This window comes from Pecten maximus, chromosome 8 (assembly GCF_902652985.1).
Source record: "Pecten maximus chromosome 8, xPecMax1.1, whole genome shotgun sequence".
Lineage (NCBI taxonomy): Eukaryota > Metazoa > Mollusca > Bivalvia > Pectinida > Pectinidae > Pecten > Pecten maximus.
The window spans coordinates 40,170,074-40,191,125 of record NC_047022.1 but is presented as its reverse complement, the minus strand read 5'-3'; the positions used below and the strand labels follow the sequence as shown (position 1 = coordinate 40,191,125).

The 21,052-nt window shown below is 35.0% G+C and overlaps 1 protein-coding gene across 5 annotated transcripts in view; it reads right to left on the bottom strand.

Annotated features, from left to right (window-relative positions):
- Positions 1 to 8,217: 8,217 nt before the first annotated feature.
- The window catches only part of LOC117333495 (serine/arginine repetitive matrix protein 2-like), a 266,971-nt gene continuing 254,136 nt past the window's right edge, over positions 8,218 to 21,052 (bottom strand). For 4 of the 5 annotated variants that reach the window (XM_033892810.1, XM_033892811.1, XM_033892809.1 and 1 more), the window contains 2 exons: positions 19,155 to 19,325; positions 8,218 to 9,828 (listed from right to left, as the gene is read on the bottom strand). In XM_033892810.1, the coding sequence (XP_033748701.1) occupies positions 9,663 to 9,828; positions 19,155 to 19,325 (337 nt within the window). In that variant the 3' untranslated portion in view covers positions 8,218 to 9,662. Of the gene's footprint in view, positions 9,829 to 17,996; positions 18,117 to 19,154; positions 19,326 to 21,052 lie in introns of all 5 variants that reach the window. The other variant, XR_004533912.1, reaches the window with a different exon arrangement.

Below are 21,052 nucleotides of genomic sequence, written 5' to 3'. Positions count from 1 at the left end.
ATCACCTGAAATTAGACAACTGAGAAAAAATATAACCACTTATATGTGACATTAGGCCTGATCTCCTTGCAAATTTATAGTAACAGCTATGTTAGGCTTACTTTTTGTTTGTATTTTGCCTTGTTTTTTTTTTACCGATTTTGGGTAAGATTACAGTTTTGTTATTTCATTACAAATCTCTGTGGTATTGGACGCTTCCACATCTCATTGACAGAATTTTTTAAATCAAATGTTTAATGACATTAATAATGATACAGAAGAAAAAGTTCCTGAACATTTTAAGTTCCCCTTTGACATGTTTTACCCTTCTATTCCGACTAGTCACCTCTTAATTAATTAATTTATAAAGTTGTGGATTTATACTTGTGTAATAGGAGTGGGAAAATGCACGGCCAGACCGGGGTTCGAACCCGGGACCTCTGAACAATAGCCGGATGCTCTACCGATTGAACTACCTGCAGTCGCCGATGATCGACCCGGTCCAGTTCCGCTACACTCTTCCCTCCTATTTTTTTGAGTCTTCGATCCCGAAGACTTCACAACTCACAACCCAGGTTCAGGGTATCCCCTTGTCAATTTAAGTATTCGAATTCACCTCACTTGAAACAAGGTTTGGTCACAGGCACAAAATCTAATAGGAGTGGAAAAATGCACGGCCAGACCGGGGTTCGAACCCGGGACCTCCGAACACTAGCCGGATGCTCTACCGATTGAACTACCTGGTCGCCGATGATCGACCCGGTCCAGTTCCGCTACACTTGTATAGAAGTTCCTGGAAAGCCCAATATTTATCCAATATATTAAATGTGTTTACATCTGTCCCTGGTACTTCGCTCTCTATAGTAAAGTGTTACAAACGTTCACTATTCGCTGTGATAAAATTAAAAAAAACTTTCTGATATTAGTTTTAGCTCTTGAAGGAAAACATTTTTTAGTTTCCTGCACCGTTCTTCCTGGCCGACACACACTATCACATGGTTTCAGAATATTATTGGTATCCATGAAGTGTGCTTACTATTTTCATTATTTAGGGTGCAATTGCAAGAACCATTTCTTGTTCCATTCACAGGTGCCTGACTCGTTTAATATAAAATAACATATAGAGTACATATAAATGAGATATTTATATGTACTCTATATGTTATTATTTTATAAAACGAGTCAGGCACCTGTGTTCCATTCTTCCAAACTTTCCAGATACTTTTGGAAACTTGTCTTATCCGTAAATAGAAACATTCTTGATTTAACCGAGACTGGTAGATCGTTTACAGACGAAATATATCACAGTTCTCACTTAATGAGTTCATATAAAAGCACACCATTTTCCTATAAATTTATAAAGATGTTTTCAATGACATAGTTGGCTTTATTGTAAATGGTCACTGTTTTCCTGGTGTTTATTATCATAGTATAACATCTAAAGTCCAGTACTAGTACACAATAATCACTTTTACCGAGAAGGCTTTGGAACTCCATGTTCGATACCATGTGTTCCTCATTGATGATAACAAGACCCAGGACATCTGAGGTGTCTACTCCTCTCCACCGAGTTGGTGAGTTTACGGTTTATGTTGGGGGAAAAAAAGCTCCTGCATACATAACACAAATTCAAATTCCCGCGAATCCATGATATCCCCCTTGCTCTTGTAGGTTTCCCAATTTATTTCTGGATAGTTAAGATCTCCCATAACCACGAGGTGAGAGTATCCCAGGCCTGTTTCCCCCTCCAGAAGATTACATATGCTGGTCATTTTTTATATTGATTCACAATCTGATCTGTATTAATCCAAGCAATGATGTGTCCATGTTGTTTATTGCAACATGAAATATCTTCTTCAAATTCCGTTTTCGTTTCCACTATGTTACAATAAAGGCTGTTATCGATATACAGCATCATTCCTATTCCTTTGTTGTTTTCAATGATTTTGTCGAAAGCATTATAATCATCTAAGTTAATTCTGCTAGATTGGGTTTGAACCTGCAATATTTCTGCTTAACTTCTGTAATTCCTATCATTTCTGGCTTTATTTGGTCTACTCTTATATTAAATTCTGTGAGTTTGTTGGTAAGATGGTCCGTGTTTATATACACACATATCAGCTTTTTATAAGTTACTTCTTTTAAGATCTCTCCTCCTATCAATTTTTTCTCTGTTGATATTCTTACGATGTTACGGGCCCATGGGGCCTCTTAATTGTAGGTTACTTAAATTCCTCCAATTGGCTCTTCTTTTTCACCTTATGCCACAACTCCTTTTTCTGTTCTCTGTTTTAATTAGGTCATTACTTATGCGAATACATTTCAGACTTGATTTTTTATAACCAGCTTCGTGCGTGGAGCTAGGTAACAGACCTTCCTGGCCTCTTGTACCATAGTCATTACAGTATTGTCTTAACAGAGACTGAGAAGGACTAGAACAGTACATAGGGACAGGTATGAATACTGATGACTATAGACAGATAATCTAGTATCTGAAATTGGAGGTCATGAGTTCGAATCCTGGTTAGACCCTTGTTTCTTCACTAGACAGTTTTAAGCCTGTGAATATAAAGAAAATCCTTCATAAATTGTGTTACTATACCATGTTAAGTTTGTTGGCCTTAAAATATTACCTGTTGTAACTATGTCAATAATTTGTTTATATTTTCTATGTTTTATCATATGAAGTACCACAGGGTAAACTTATACATTTTCTCGATCTTATTAAAATACAAGTCATCATCATACAACGTATGCGTTTAACATATATCTGTCATGTCTAACGATAATCTATATTTTAATTAGATTGTACATTTTCTATGATACATGAAAAGTTTATGTTGGTATATAACATTTCCTATGTTGTATAATTGAGAAAGCGCAGTCAATGAAAATGACAAATAACTGTAAAATAAACTGAGGCTATGATTGATCTAATAATCTTTGAAACGAGATATACTGTACCTTAATTGCTTCCAGCAATACTAGTATACATTTACACAGGTCATATAGCTAAGTGGCATGTCAACTGACAGATTCAGTACATTATATATCATCACACTAAATCTATATTACACTACATTAAACAGAATTGAGACTAACTTCACAGTATTTCTCCAGGCGTACTTTCTCAGAATCATCAATAATTTACTGTAGATACTGAAAGTTTCCCCTGTAGAGTTATTTTGTGGTAAGATACAGCTAAATAAAATATATAAGTCACATAAATAATGAAACCTGAAAATTACCCAGGCATGCTGTCATACTCGCAAGTGTCTATAGCACACAATAAGGGCATTTATTTGACCAAATTAAATTATATTTTGACATTTAATTGAAATAAAAATAGTTGTGAATAATATTACAAAAATCTGACATAAAGGGAGGCATTATGCTCGTATTGATATACAGTTAAAGCATGTGGTTGGGGGATATGGCAAGTTTCTGGTGTCCTGAGACCATGTTTATTTCCATGTGATTGTCCTAGCCACTGTAGCAAAAGGGCCAAGTGATAAATAATATTAAGACATATGGTCATAGTAAGAAGGATGCTTTGAAGACAAAAAGTTAAACTGTTTTTTTTTTCAGAAATCTACATCTTTTACCTAAGTCTTTGTGGCTAAACACTTTTTCCTAAAATCAGTCTTGTCATATGTTCTAAGTTCTTAACAGTTTTTAATAATAGTGTCTTAAAAAAATGTCTTACAATAGTATCTAATAAGTGTCTTATAATAGTGTTTTTTTAAAAAGTGTCTTACAATAGTATCTAATAAGTGTCTTATAATAGTGTCTTACAATAGTATCTAATAAGTGTCTTATAATAGTGTCTTACAATAGTATCTAATAAGTGTCTTATAATAGTGTCTTTTAAAAAGTGTCTTACAATAGTATCTAATAAGTGTCTTACAATAGTATCTAATAAGTGTCTTATTATAGTGTCTTTTAAAAAGTGTCTTACAATAGTATCTAATAAGTGTCTTACAATAGTATCTAATAAGTGTCTTATTATAGTGTCTTACAATAGTATCTAATAAGTGTCTTATAATAGTGTCTTTTAAAAAGTGTCTTACAATAGTATCTAATAAGTGTCTTATAATAGTGTCTTACAATAGTATCTAATAAGTGTCCAATAAAAGTGTCTTACAGTATCTAATAAGTGTCTTACAATAGTATCTAATAAGTGTCTTACAATAGTATCTAATAAGTGTCTTACAATAGTATATAATACAATAAAAGTGTCTTACAATAGTATCTAATAAGTGTCTTACAATAGTATCTAATAAGTGTCTCATAAGAGTGTCTCATAACAGCGGCGTTTTCTTGGACAGCCAAGTGTTTCCGGTTGTGGCTGACTTATTAATGAAGCACTTGTAAAAGGAGGTTATAGCCACGGCCCCCGTGGAATGCAAACCTAGTCTGTGTGAACGGTATGTCGATGATATTTTGGAAATAGTGAAGCACAGGTGCCCGACTCGTTTTATAAAATAATAACATATAAGAGTACATATAAATATAAATTTATATGTACTCTTATATGTTATTGTTTTATAAAACGAGTCCGGCATCTGTGAGTGAAGGGGACACAGGATGATTTGACTGTACATATCAACACCGTAGATACCACCAACAGCTTCCAACATTTCCTGCAGGCCTTACCTGTGAATGTGGACTTTAATACCATATACATTCAGAGGCATGGTCTCAATGGGTCTTGCATATATATCACAGCCATATTATTCAAGTACTTAAACTTCATATTTCAATTCATTATGTAATAGTATGACTTATTCCATTATAGTTGCAATCCAGAATTTTAATTTTAGTGTATATTAAGGATTGATGTTTTTTTCTGATTTAGTTTAATGAAATAATTTAGGTTTTGTGGCACAAGGACTGCATTGGAAGTATGGATTGTCTCCCCTGACCTTTAGTTCAGCATGTAAATGGCTCAGATACATTGTGACTGATATAGATGTAGTAAGGTAGAAATGATATCTTCAGTCCGAGCTGGAAAAACAGACCTACCTGTTGTCCTACATTGTACCATGTAATACAATCTGTAAACAGAATACAAAACCATAAGGCACTCACTTGTGATCATCATTTTATTAACAAACACTGGAGACATATGACTCCAGGTGTCCACATGTAAAACATGAAATGTTTCACTTCTTATATACAAAAACATTGCCAGTCTATTTCATCGTATTTATTATGACATCACAGCATCACATGACTTAAGGTGATACACATATAACACATCGGAAGTTCAAACATCATTTCCTTATAAGGTAAAGCACATGAATTACATCCACAGAACATTGATCATGTGGCATTGTAGTAGGTCTGGACAGAGAAGTTTAAACATATATCAACACATTCACAAATCATTGTACATCACAAATCTTCCATATACAATCGGGAATCACAAATTGCAAGTATTGGACGAAAGCGATGAGGATGTTAAGTACAATTGTAAGGATACAAAGTCTGCTGACATTCTGTTTACCACCGTGAGATGAGTCCACCGTCAGTACAGGGTGTCAGGAGGAGGGGAGGGGAGGGGAGGGAGGGGAGGAGGGGAGGAGGTGGAGAGGACGGGAGGGGAGGAGATGGGTGGGGAGGAGAGGAGAGGAGGAGATGGGAGGGGAGGCCAGTATTGTCCAAATAATTATGCATTCTTGTGTAACTATAATCTGTAGAGGGAATTACAGTACACAATGAGTAATCCCGGGTAAGTCTCTATCAGTTTTAACATTAACCATGAAATCATCATAACTAGTCAGGCCCCTGTGGTCGCTCCATATAATTATTAAATGTCTGACCCCTGTGGTCGGTCCTAATAGTTATCAAATGTCTGGCCCCTGTGGTAGGTCCTTATAATTCTCAAATGTCTGGCCCCTGTGGTCGGATTTCTCTGTCACACTCTCAAGGTTGGGGATGATTCTGTTACGGGTAGTCATTATCCTTAATAAACAAAGGACAGGAAAGTATTGTAAATGACATTACACCGTTCCTACGATTTGGTGTACTACTATACCACAGAATAGATAACAACGTACAAGTATTTCTAATTAACACAAACACTGTGGAATGGTAGCGGACATACAGTACAAAATCATCCTGAAGTTGTTCCCAGCACATAAACGGGATATATCTGATTAACTTACACGATAACCCCATCACATAAACGGGAGATATCTCTGATTAACTTACACGATAACCCCATCACATAAACGGGACATATCTCTGATTAACTTACAGGATAACCCCATCACATAAACGGGACATATCTCTGATTAACTTACACAATAACCCCATCACATAAACGGGATATATCTCTGATTAACTTACACGATAACCCCATCACATAAACGGGACATATCTCTGATTAACTTACACGATAACCCCATCACATAAACGGGAGATATCTCTGATTAACTTACAGGATAACCCCATCACATAAACGGGACATATCTCTGATTAACTTACACGATAACCCCATCACATAAACGGGAGATATCTCTGATTAACTTACACGATAACCCCATCACATAAACGGGATATATCTCTGATTAACTTACACGATAACCCCATCACATAAACGGGACATATCTGATTAACTTACACGATAACCCCATCACATAAACGGGATATATCTCTGATTAACTTACAGGATAACCCCATCACATAAACGGGATATATCTCTGATTAACTTACACAATAACCCCATCACATAAACGGGAGATATCTCTGATTAACTTACACGATAACCCCATCACATAAACGGGATATATCTCTGATTAACTTACACGATAACCCCATCACATAAACGGGATATATCTCTGATTAACTTACACGATAACCCCATCACATAAACGGGATATATCTCTGATTAACTTACACGATAACCCCATCACATAAACGGGAGATATCTCTGATTAACTTACACGATAACCCCATCACATAAACGGGAGATATCTCTGATTAACTTACACGATAACCCCATCACATAAACGGGACATATCTCTGATTAACTTACACGATAACCCCATCACATAAACGGGAGATATCTCTGATTAACTTACACGATAACCCCATCACATAAACGGGAGATATCTCTGATTAACTTACACGATAACCCCATCACATAAACGGGAGATATCTCTGATTAACTTACACGATAACCCCATCACATAAACGGGAGATATCTCTGATTAACTTACACGATAACCCCATCACATAAACGGGAGATATCTCTGATTAACTTACACGATAACCCCATCACATAAACGGGATATATCTCTGATTAACTTACACGATAACCCCATCACATAAACGGGATATATCTCTGATTAACTTACACGATAACCCCATCACATAAACGGGACATATCTCTGATTAACTTATACGATAACCCCATCACATAAACGGGATATATCTCTGATTAACTTACACGATAACCCCATCACATAAACAGGATATATCTCTGATTAACTTACACGATAACCCCATCACATAAACGGGATATATCTCTGATTAACTTACAAGATAACCCCATCACATAAACGGGATATATCTGATTCTACCACAATACCCTGTGTTATTCAACTCTCAGACCATCAGTTAACCATTACAGCTGTTGATTAGCAATCTGTTTATACCACACGTGGTATAAACTCTGTACGCATTTTGATTGGCTAACACGGTGAACTTTGACCCAAGCTGCAGTTGTTATTGACGTCATCAATAATCTAATGACGTCACATCACCGGGTCCCGGACGTCACCGGTACACTTTATTTGCATACGCGAAATTATACTTGGCCACGTTTCCCTTTGATTCAAGCCGATATTATTGTGGTAGAAACAGGTCACACAACTCGAAATTGTTGGATATGGAATTTACTTCACACTCGTAAATTATTTTTTAAAAGTTGCAAAAAACACTCGCTAAAGCTAGAGTCTTTTGTAACTTTTAAAAAATAACTCGTAAATTATTTTTTAAAAGTTGCAAAAAACACTCGCTAAAGCTTGTGTCTTTTGTAACTTTTAAAAAATAACTTACTCGTGTGAAATAAATTCCATATCCAACAACCACTCGTTGTGTAACCTCTATTTAACTTACACGATAAGTATGTGTTTATACACGTAACACTCTTACAGTAATATGTCTGCTCGAGTTCAATATGGAATGTAGAAATATAACATGAACAAACAACAAGAAAATGACAGGACGTTCTTTGGAATGAGTAATATGTGATGCCATTTACTTTGTTACTGTTAAATCATTAACTTTCCTGGGGTTATATTTTCGTTGATTTTGTGGGTTCTCTTCATGCTTGTAATCAAATGTACACGAGTTACAATATCAACATGTTTAAAACATGACAAAAAGGTACATGATAATATAGGTATAATTATAGCGAATGGACTAGTAGATTTTAAAATTACTATCAAACAAGTCGTACCAATTTGAAAAACACTAAGTTTGAAACCCACGAAAATATGTGAATTGTGATTTTACAGTATTTGTAAGTTTTATACATCTTGCGTGTACTTGATAGCCAACTGAACATTGTACTGACCGGACTGAGAAATCAATTGTGAATTCCTACTCTACAATGTACCTGTCCGTTGATACAATGCAAAAGATTCTTTTTTCCAAATATACAAATTCCAATCTGATACAGAGGTTTTCAAAAAAAATATCTATCAAAACTTGTCATAATGATTATGTGTTTGACAGCTACCAGTAAATAAAAATTCAACCACAATTTTTTTTTATAAACACAATATCCATTTGACATTAAAAACAATGCAAATGGCATTTTCTGTTTACTATCCATAAAATTCTAAGTACATGTATCACTACATGAACAATGCTATATACAATGTACTTTAATATCAACACCAATATCACTACATGATGTTAAAATAAATAAATAAACAATCAAATAAATAATTCAATAAAATTACGTATTGCACATCAAACCAATGGATTTATTTAAATAAATATAAAAAAAACATACCTCACTCCAAAATATTACAACTTGCGATTCATCTGAGTTTTGTATTTAAATATTCTTAAATCACCATTTTTTATTACAATCATGACTACCAGTTGTGACTCTAGAAACATTCTCAATACCATGTCTCTGTGGGTAGTAAACTCTGTAATGGCTATGAGGACAGAAAATTGAACTTTGTATAAATATGATAATTACAACTTCTTTTAAACATGATACCAGCTAGGTAATTTGGTAATCAATATCGTACAATGGTTAGTACATCAGATTACTATAAAACTTATCATTTATCAATATTGCACCTATAACTGTCCGAGAATCACAACTACTTCCAGTATACTATAGTTTATATAATCATTTCATATTCTTATAATTATTAAAAAATTGTAAGTATAACTATGAGATATTTTCATAATTATAAAACATTCTTATCATTGGAACTATGAAATATTCTTATTATCATAAACTATGAAACATTGTTATACAACTGTAATTATAACTATTGAATAATCATATCTATAGATATAAATATTCATATAATCATAACTTCTAAACATTGTTATAATTTAAGTACACAGAATAACTTATAATTATTTATGAAATATTCCTTGTTTCATCATTATTGAGTTTGAGTTAAACAGATAAATGCCAGGCGTTAGCTCTTGTGTCGCCGTGTTCGTGAGAAACTCCTGCTGCGTGAGCGATACCGGGGTCTGGATCTACTGCGTGAGCGACTGTATCTGTAGTACGAGTCATAACTGCTCACAGAGCTCGGGGAGGGGGGAGCAGGCCGGTAGTATGGTACAGGACGTTTTCTGGCACTAAAATAGAGAAGAATGAAATAATAAATGAAAGATTCGGAAAAACATATTTCAATACAATTTTGTTTTTAACTTTTTTCATTTTTTTTTAAGAATACCAAAAAGCTTTCAAATTGTTTACCCATAAAAACAACAAAAATAGTTTTAAAATATTTCCACATTATAAGACTGCATAGAATCCATAGGAAATCAATATATATCAGCAGCTAGTCTAATGTTTATACAGCACGATATAAATATGTAAAAGATACAAATTAGATTTATCTCCCTTGAATGAGATCTAACAAATCTTAGTATTATCATTAGTAATAAAAAGCATTGATGTAGTTCTGATTGCTATTTATTATAAAACTGCTGCAGAGTTTTTGGATTGTTACAATTGTTTTCATAGGAAATGCATACAGTGTGATGATTAAAGGTAGCATACAGCCTTAAGTTGGACATGTGATCTGGTACTTCATCACTAGCTCTGACCACAATCCTATCACTTCTTTCCTTAATGTTGTACTGTATTGTTCCTGACTGAATATTATCTTTTTAACTCATTATAACAGAGAATTTAATAAACAGTCCTTGGTTTGGCCCCTGTCTCCAATTCTACACACAGAAGTAGCACTTCCAAATCTCCCAATGAATATGCTTATGAAATATGACACATCTTATTTCTTCTACACATACTCAGCAATTTGGTAAAATACATCAACATGCCTTTTTATGATAGACACATGTATACAGAAAACATGCACATACAAATTTTTATTTGATAAGCAAAACTAGAATGCAGAGTAACATAGAATTTAAAGAGGCATGCATGATCTTCACTACAGCTTGTGGAATCTTTTTTTTTCCTTTGTGAGTTGGTGTACTGGGTTGTATTGATATTGATTATTTCTACATTATCTTCAGCAGGGCGACATTTTTCAATCTAACCTCAGAAATATGTCCTACAGATTATATAGAAGGACTATGGTTTCTAGCACTACTGATAGTTATAGCACTACCGCTTGAAACAGCTATGAGAAAAGTTGTCAATAAATTAAATCCATCTATATTTTTCAAGCACACAAAAGATAAACCTTTAATAAAAGTTAGTAAAACAATTTCAACTCAAACTGTTGTATAGGGAAGCATGCAGAAACATATTTAGTGGCGTGTATTATCCCATTGATCCCTCAGGGACCTGACACAAATTCTCAACCCACGGTCCATATATATCATGATAATATATGCTAGGGACCATGGGTTCAGAATTGGTTCCAAGATCCTGAATTTTATGCTTTGCATTATTTTTCAGTATTACATAATTTGATGGTGCCAAACCCCTGTGCTCTACAGTGTATCTTGAATTTTGTACTTTTCCTTATTTTGATAATCATAGGGTCAGAATTAAATTGTGCCAAATCCCTGTGATTTATATTGAATTGTATACTTTTCATTATCAATTTCAGAATGAAATAATAATATGAATTTATCATCTTTTTAAAAAAAAATTCAGATTCAACTGAAATAAACCTTTGTTTACTCAATACTTTATTACTTTCATTCGACTTGCAGAGCACGACTCATCTAATGGCTGGTACTATGTACTGTTCTGTATATCACTAGTGACAGTCACTCAGTATAGAGATTAGTACTGTATATCACTAGTGACAGTCAGTATAGAGATTAGTACTGTATATCACTAGTGACAGTCAGTATAGAGATCAGTACTGTATATCACTAGTGACAGTCAGTATAGAGATTAGTACTGTATATCACTAGTGACAGTCACTCAGTATAGAGATTAGTACTGTATATCACTAGTGACAGTCACTCAGTATAGAGATCAGTACTGTATATCACTAGTGACAGTCAGTATAGAGATTAGTACTGTATATCACTAGTGACACTCAGTATAGAGATTAGTACTGTATATCACTAGTGACACTCAGTATAGAGATTAGTACTGTATATCACTAGTGACAGTCACTCAGTATAGAGATTAGTACTGTATATCACTAGTGACAGTCAGTATAGAGATTAGTACTGTATATCACTAGTGACACTCAGTATAGAGATTAGTACTGTATATCACTAGTGACAGTCACTCAGTATAGAGATTAGTACTGTATATCACTAGTGACAGTCAGTATAGAGATTAGTACTGTATATCACTAGTGACACTCAGTATAGAGATTAGTACTGTATATCACTAGTGACACTCAGTATAGAGATTAGTACTGTATATCACTAGTGACAGTCAATCAGTATAGAGATTAGTACTGTATATCACTAGTGACAGTCACTCAGTATAGAGATCAGTACTGTATATCACTAGTGACAGTCAGTATAGAGATTAGTACTGTATATCACTAGTGACACTCAGTATAGAGATTAGTACTGTATATCACTAGTGACACTCAGTATAGAGATTAGTACTGTATATCACTAGTGACAGTCACTCAGTATAGAGATTAGTACTGTATATCACTAGTGACAGTCAGTAAAGAGATTAGTACTGTATATCACTAGTGACAGTCAGTATAGAGATCAGTACTGTATATCACTAGTGACAGTCAGTATAGAGATTAGTACTGTATATCACTAGTGACAGTCACTCGGTATAGAGATTAGTACTGTATATCACTAGTGACAGTCACTCAGTATAGAGATTAGTACTGTATATCACTAGTGACAGTCACTCAGTATAGAGATTAGTACTGTATATCACTAGTGACAGTCAGTATAGAGATTAGTACTGTATATCACTAGTGACAGTCACTCAGTATAGAGATTAGTACTGTATATCACTAGTGACAGTCACTCAGTATAGAGATTAGTACTGTATATCACTAGTGACAGTCAGTATAGAGATTAGTACTGTATATCACTAGTGACAGTCACTCAGTATAGAGATTAGTACTGTATATCACTAGTGACAGTCAGTATAGAGATTAGTACTGTATATCACTAGTGACAGTCAGTATAGAGATTAGTACTGTATATCACTAGTGACAGTCAGTATAGAGATTAGTACTGTATATCACTAGTGACAGTCAGTATAGAGATTAGTACTGTATATCACTAGTGACAGTCACTCAGTATAGAGATCAGTACTGTATATCACTAGTGACAGTCAGTATAGAGATTAGTACTGTATATCACTTAAGTGACAGTCACTCAGTATAGAGATTAGTACTGTATATCACTAGTGACAGTCAGTATAGAGATTAGTACTGTATATCACTAGTGACAGTCAGTATAGAGATCAGTACTGTATATCACTAGTGACAGTCAGTATAGAGATTAGTACTGTATATCACTAGTGACAGTCAGTATAGAGATTAGTACTGTCTATCACTAGTGACAGTCACTCAGTATAGAGATTAGTACTGTATATCACTAGTGACAGTCAGTATAGAGATTAGTACTGTATATCACTAGTGACAGTCAGTATAGAGATTAGTACTGTATATCACTAGTGACAGTCACTCAGTATAGAGATTAGTACTGTATATCACTAGTGACAGTCAGTATAGAGATTAGTACTGTATATCACTAGTGACACTCAGTATAGAGATTAGTACTGTATATCACTAGTGACAGTCACTCAGTATAGAGATTAGTACTGTATATCACTAGTGACAGTCAGTATAGAGATTAGTACTGTATATCACTAGTGACAGTCAGTATAGAGATTAGTACTGTATATCACTAGTGACAGTCACTCAGTATAGAGATTAGTACTGTATATCACTAGTGACAGTCAGTATAGAGATTAGTACTGTATATCACTAGTGACAGTCAGTATAGAGATTAGTACTGTATATCACTAGTGACAGTCACTCAGTATAGAGATTAGTACTGTATATCACTAGTGACAGTCAGTATAGAGATTAGTACTGTATATCACTAGTGACAGTCACTCAGTATAGAGATTAGTACTGTATATCACTAGTGACAGTCACTCAGTATAGAGATTAGTACTGTATATCACTAGTGACAGTCAGTATAGAGATTAGTACTGTATATCACTAGTGACAGTCAGTATAGAGATTAGTACTGTATATCACTAGTGACAGTCACTCAGTATAGAGATTAGTACTGTATATTACTAGTGACAGTCACTCAGTATAGAGATTAGTACTGTATATCACTAGTGACAGTCACTCAGTATAGAGATTAGTACTGTATATCACTAGTGACAGTCACTCAGTATAGAGATTAGTACTGTATATCACTAGTGACAGTCAGTATAGAGATTAGTACTGTATATCACTAGTGACAGTCACTCAGTATAGAGATTAGTACTGTATATCACTAGTGACAGTCAGTATAGAGATTAGTACTGTATATCACTAGTGACAGTCACTCAGTATAGAGATTAGTACTGTATATCACTAGTGACAGTCAGTATAGAGATTAGTACTGTATATCACTAGTGACAGTCAGTATAGAGATTGGTACTGTATATCACTAGTGACAGTCACTCAGTATAGAGATTAGTACTGTATATCACTAGTGACAGTCAGTATAGAGATTAGTACTGTATATCACTAGTGACAGTCAGTATAGAGATTAGTACTGTATATCACTAGTGACAGTCAGTATAGAGATCAGTACTGTATATCACTAGTGACAGTCACTCAGTATAGAGATTAGTACTGTATATCACTAGTGACAGTCAGTATAGAGATCAGTACTGTATAGCACTAGTGACAGTCAGTATAGAGATTAGTACTGTATATCACTAGTGACAGTCACTCAGTATAGAGATTAGTACTGTATATCACTAGTGACAGTCACTCAGTATAGAGATTAGTACTGTATATCACTAGTGACAGTCAGTATAGAGATCAGTACTGTATATCACTAGTGACAGTCACTCAGTATAGAGATTAGTACTGTATATCACTAGTGACAGTCACTCAGTATAGAGATTAGTACTGTATATCATTAGTTACAGTCAGTATAGAGATTAGTACTGTATATCACTAGTGACAGTCACTCAGTATAGAGATTAGTACTGTATATCACTAATGACAGTCAGTATAGAGATCAGTACTGTATATCACTAGTGACAGTCAGTATAGAGATTAGTACTGTATATCACTAGTGACAGTCAGTATAGAGATTAGTACTGTATATCACTAGTGACAGTCACTCAGTATAGAGATTAGTACTGTCTATCACTAGTGACAGTCACTCAGTATAGAGATTAGTACTGTATATCACTAGTGACAGTCAGTATAGAGATTAGTACTGTATATCACTAGTGACAGTCAGTATAGAGATTAGTACTGTATATCACTAGTGACAGTCACTCAGTATAGAGATTAGTACTGTATATCACTAGTGACAGTCAGTATAGAGATTAGTACTGTATATCACTAGTGACAGTCACTCAGTATAGAGATTAGTACTGTATATCACTAGTGACACTCAGTATAGAGATCAGTACTGTATATCACTAGTGACACTCAGTATAGAGATTAGTACTGTATATCACTAGTGACAGTCAGTATAGAGATTAGTACTGTATATCACTAGTGACAGTCAGTATAGAGATTAGTACTGTATATCACTAGTGACAGTCAGTATAGAGATCAGTACTGTATATCACTAGTGACAGTCACTCAGTATAGAGATTAGTACTGTATATCACTAGTGACAGTCACTCAGTATAGAGATCAGTACTGTATATCACTAGTGACAGTCAGTATAGAGATCAGTACTGTATATCACTAGTGACAGTCAGTATAGAGATTAGTACTGTATATCACTAGTGACAGTCACTCAGTATAGAGATTAGTACTGTATATCACTAGTGACAGTCAGTATAGAGATCAGTACTGTATATCACTAGTGACAGTCAGTATAGAGATTAGTACTGTATATCACTAGTGACAGTCAGTATAGAGATTAGTACTGTATATCACTAGTGACAGTCACTCAGTATAGAGATTAGTACTGTATATCACTAGTGACAGTCACTCAGTATAGAGATTAGTACTGTATATCACTAGTGACAGTCACTCAGTATAGAGATTAGTACTGTATATCACTAGTGACAGTCACTCAGTATAGAGATTAGTACTGTATATCACTAGTGACAGTCACTCAGTATAGAGATTAGTACTGTATATCACTAGTGACACTCAGTATAGAGATTAGTACTGTATATCACTAGTGACAGTCAGTATAGAGATTAGTACTGTATATCACTAGTGACAGTCAGTATAGAGATTAGTACTGTATATCACTAGTGACAGTCAGTATAGAGATTAGTACTGTATATCACTAGTGACAGTCACTCAGTATAGAGATTAGTACTGTATATCACTAGTGACAGTCAGTATAGAGATTAGTACTGTATATCACTAGTGACAGTCACTCAGTATAGAGATTAGTACTGTATATCACTAGTGACAGTCAGTATAGAGATTAGTACTGTATATCACTAGTGACAGTCACTCAGTATAGAGATTAGTACTGTATATCACTAGTGACAGTCACTCAGTATAGAGATTAGTACTGTATATCACTAGTGACAGTCACTCAGTATAGAGATTAGTACTGTATATCACTAGTGACAGTCAGTATAGAGATTAGTACTGTATATCACTAGTGACACTCAGTATAGAGATTAGTACTGTATATCACTAGTGACAGTCAGTATAGAGATTAGTACTGTATATCACTAGTGACAGTCACTCAGTATAGAGATTAGTACTGTATATCACTAGTGACAGTCAGTATAGAGATTAGTACTGTATATCACTAGTGACAGTCAGTATAGAGATTAGTACTGTATATCACTAGTGACAGTCACTCAGTATAGAGATTAGTACTGTATATCACTAGTGACAGTCAGTATAGAGATTAGTACTGTATATCACTAGTGACAGTCACTCAGTATAGAGATTAGTACTGTATATCACTAGTGACACTCAGTATAGAGATTAGTACTGTATATCACTAGTGACAGTCAGTATAGAGATTAGTACTGTATATCACTAGTGACAGTCACTAAGTATAGAGATCAGTACTGTATATCACTAGTGACAGTCAGTATAGAGATTAGTACTGTATATCACTAGTGACAGTCAGTATAGAGATTAGTACTGTATATCACTAGTGACAGTCAGTATAGAGATTAGTACTGTATATCACTAGTGACAGTCACTCGGTATAGAGATTAGTACTGTATATCACTAGTGACAGTCACTCAGTATAGAGATTAGTACTGTATATCACTAGTGACAGTCACTCAGTATAGAGATTAGTACTGTATATCACTAGTGACAGTCACTCAGTATAGAGATCAGTACTGTATATCACTAGTGACAGTCACTCTGTATAGAGATTAGTACTGTATATCACTAGTGACAGTCAGTATAGAGATTAGTACTGTATATCACTAGTGACAGTCACTCAGTATAGAGATTAGTACTGTATATCACTAGTGACAGTCAGTATAGAGATTAGTACTGTATATCACTAGTGACAGTCACTCAGTATAGAGATTAGTACTGTATATCACTAGTGACAGTCACTCAGTATAGAGATTAGTACTGTATATCACTAGTGACAGTCAGTATAGAGATTAGTACTGTATATCACTAGTGACAGTCAGTATAGAGATCAGTACTGTATATCACTAGTGACAGTCACTCAGTATAGAGATTAGTACTGTATATCACTAGTGACAGTCAGTATAGAGATTAGTACTGTATATCACTAGTGACAGTCACTCAGTATAGAGATTAGTACTGTATATCACTAGTGACAGTCACTCAGTATAGAGATTAGTACTGTATATCACTAGTGACAGTCAGTATAGAGATTAGTACTGTATATCACTAGTGACAGTCACTCAGTATAGAGATTAGTACTGTATATCACTAGTGACAGTCAGTATAGAGATTAGTACTGTATATCACTAGTGACAGTCACTCAGTATAGAGATTAGTACTGTATATCACTAGTGACAGTCAGTATAGAGATTAGTACTGTATATCACTAGTGACACTCAGTATAGAGATTAGTACTGTATATCACTAGTGACAGTCAGTATAGAGATTAGTACTGTATATCACTAGTGACAGTCACTCAGTATAGAGATTAGTAGTCTAAAACACTGTTAGTACTTCATCCCAGACATAACTGCTCCATTCCATGTTATATACCAGATAGTGTGATTTTATGAGAGTAGCCTCCCCTGAGTCGTCACACCAGACGCCCGTAGTCAAGGTAACATTGACCGTGTGATGGATTGTACAATCCTGTCGCTGTCAATAAGTTGTGTCCTAAATATAGGAACAGGAAAAAATAGGAACAAAATACACAACATCAAACAAAATAAACAGAAATGAAAAACACAAATATAAAGCAAATGATAGAAACAAACAAATAAAATCTATATACAATATGGAACTGAAAATCAAAGTAAACAGTAATGAACTGAAAACTTAAAGAAGGAAAATATAAAGAAACAAGAAAAATAAACATACTATGTGATAGTTTTAGAGTAATTAGCGTCTAGAACGTTTAAATTTTCATTTCCAAACTGATAAACAGCATGGCGATCTTCAATTATATAAATACATATCAACATTTTCTATTAGAAACATGGGTTGATGTAAGTTCATCCTAACATGTATACTGAGTTAAGATACTAGTTGGAAGCCAGGTTTATCTAAATCATTCTTTTATTAAAAGTATAATCTAATAGATGCAGATCTTTTGAATTATTTCTGGAATGTGTCATCTATAAAGACACACAGGTGTCATTCTGTACAGTTGAATTATGTGTCATCTATAAAGACACACAGGTGTCATTCTGTACAGTTGAATTATGTGTCATCTATAAAGACAGACATGTGTCATTCTGTACAGTTGAATTATGTGTCATCTATAAAGACACACAGGTGTCATTCTGTACAGTTGAATTATGTGTCATCTATAAAGACACACAGGTGTCATTCTGTACAGTTGAATTATGTGTCATCTATAAAGACAGACATGTGTCATTCTGTACAGTTGAATTATGTGTCATCTATAAAGACACACAGGTGTCATTCTGTACAGTTGAATTATGTGTCATCTATAAAGACACACAGGTGTCATTCTTTACAGTTGAATTATGTGTCATCTATAAAGACACACAGGTGTCATTCTGTACAGTTGAATTATGTGTCATCTATAAATACATACATAAAGACAAACAGGTGTCATTCTGTACAGTTGAAGAGATATGCCACCAGAGGGGGTGCTATGTGGAGCTTTATCAAATAACTACATATAGATAATATATAAACAAGATCTAGTGAGAAAGTAGGACATACCTGGTTATACGCCGCTTCTCCAGATGGCTGGGCGACCCCTTCCTCCGTCGTATGGAGGGGCTGCGAGACATCCGGTGCCGTGATCTACTTCGTGATGGACTCCTGCTGTAACTACGACGACGACTGCGACTTCGGGACCGAGACCTTGACTTACTGTAACTATGGCTTCTCCTAAAACAAATAACAGTTTTTATAAATTAGAGAAGGTACTGGTCTGGTAGAGGTCTCAGATTATTCCTTTGCTGTTACTTTCCTCAATGAAACTAGCAGGTGAGGAAAGAAAAGGTTATTTTATTTCATTTAAGCATTGAACTGCTTTCAGTTGGAAGTTATGGGCTGATGAATGCCAACTGGACAAAGGCAAATTTATTGAAGCGCGCTAAAAGCAGTTCAATGCTTATATTTACATTTGACAATGATTTTTAAAGACTATATCCAGGAATTTTGCTCCGACGATGAATGAACAAATTATTAACGTCAATGATGGAACAGCCTTTTCAACAGCCATCTTTCGTTATCGCTGACGTGACAATCATGACGTCACTATATTAATGACGTCATCATAAAGATTTGGAAGTTATGGACTCATAACTTCCAAATGAGCTTGGTAAAGTTATATAGTGGGGCTGCAGTGTAAATGTAAATATATTCTGATGAAGAGCATACAGGATAGTTTATGTCAAATAAGTCTCTATTTGACCAAAGGACAAACCAATTCTGTAGCTCCTTGTCCCTGAAAAAATGATAGTGCATTAAAGGCCAATCCGGTTTTTACCCCCGAATTTATACAAGAGTTTCTTGGAAGCCAATAAAGATAATAGAATGTCTGATTCCTTTGTTATATTCTTGAACAAGGGTTACATGAAAGGGGTTTATTTGTTTGTTGGCTTTACCACCCTGTGGATAGCCAGGGTCACTTTGAGGTGGGGTCTCTTTTTAGTAGTTGGTGGCTACCTCACTGAACAACATATGGGAGGCATGTTGCATGCCAATCAGAACAGTTACGGTAAAATGTCTTGCTTCTTGCTCAAGGACACAACCATAATAGAATGGTCCATTTCTCAGCTTCCTGAGAATCACAACTCACCACAGTTAGGGAGCATCAAACCACTCATCTCGGATCTTCATCTGTGGTTTGTAGGGCGATGCTCCAACTGCTTTAGCTATTGTAGGCCTTACATAAAAAGGGGATCACATAAATTCAAGTTGCAGCCTTATATATTCTTTGAACTGCTTAGCCAGATTTTGGAGCTTGTTCAACTTAGGGCCTATATGAGCAATTACTATCATACAAATCAATGTTCATCATAACCACTGTTAGTTCCAGTGAAATAGTGGTAACAAACTTGACATAGAAAATCCATGATGGCTGGCTGGTACTCATTACAGTTTTCTGATCAATAAAAAATTGGAACATGAGCAAGTATGGAGCATGGGGATCATGTAAATGTATACTATCTTTATCACGATTCCATAAATAGAATTTGTTACTTTCTTCCAGGGAATGAGTAACTTTGGTGTGAGGGAATGAGTAACTTTGGTGTTAGGGAATGAGTAACTTTGGTGTGAGGGAATGAGTAACTTTGGTGTATGGGAATGAGTAACTTTGGTGTAAGGGAATGAGTAACTTTGGTGTGAGGGAATGAGTAACTTTGGTGTGAGGGAATGAGTAACTTTGGTGTGAGGGAATGAGTAACTTTGGTGTACAGTAATGAGTAACTTTGGTGTGAGGGAAAGAGTAACTTTGGTGTGAGGGAATGAGTAACTTTGGTGTGAGGGAATGAGTGACTTTGGTGTGAGGGAATGAGTAACTTTGGTGTGAGGGAATGAGTAACTTTGGTGTAAGTGAATGAGTAACTTTGGTGTGAGGGATGGAGTAACTTTGGGGTCAGGGAATG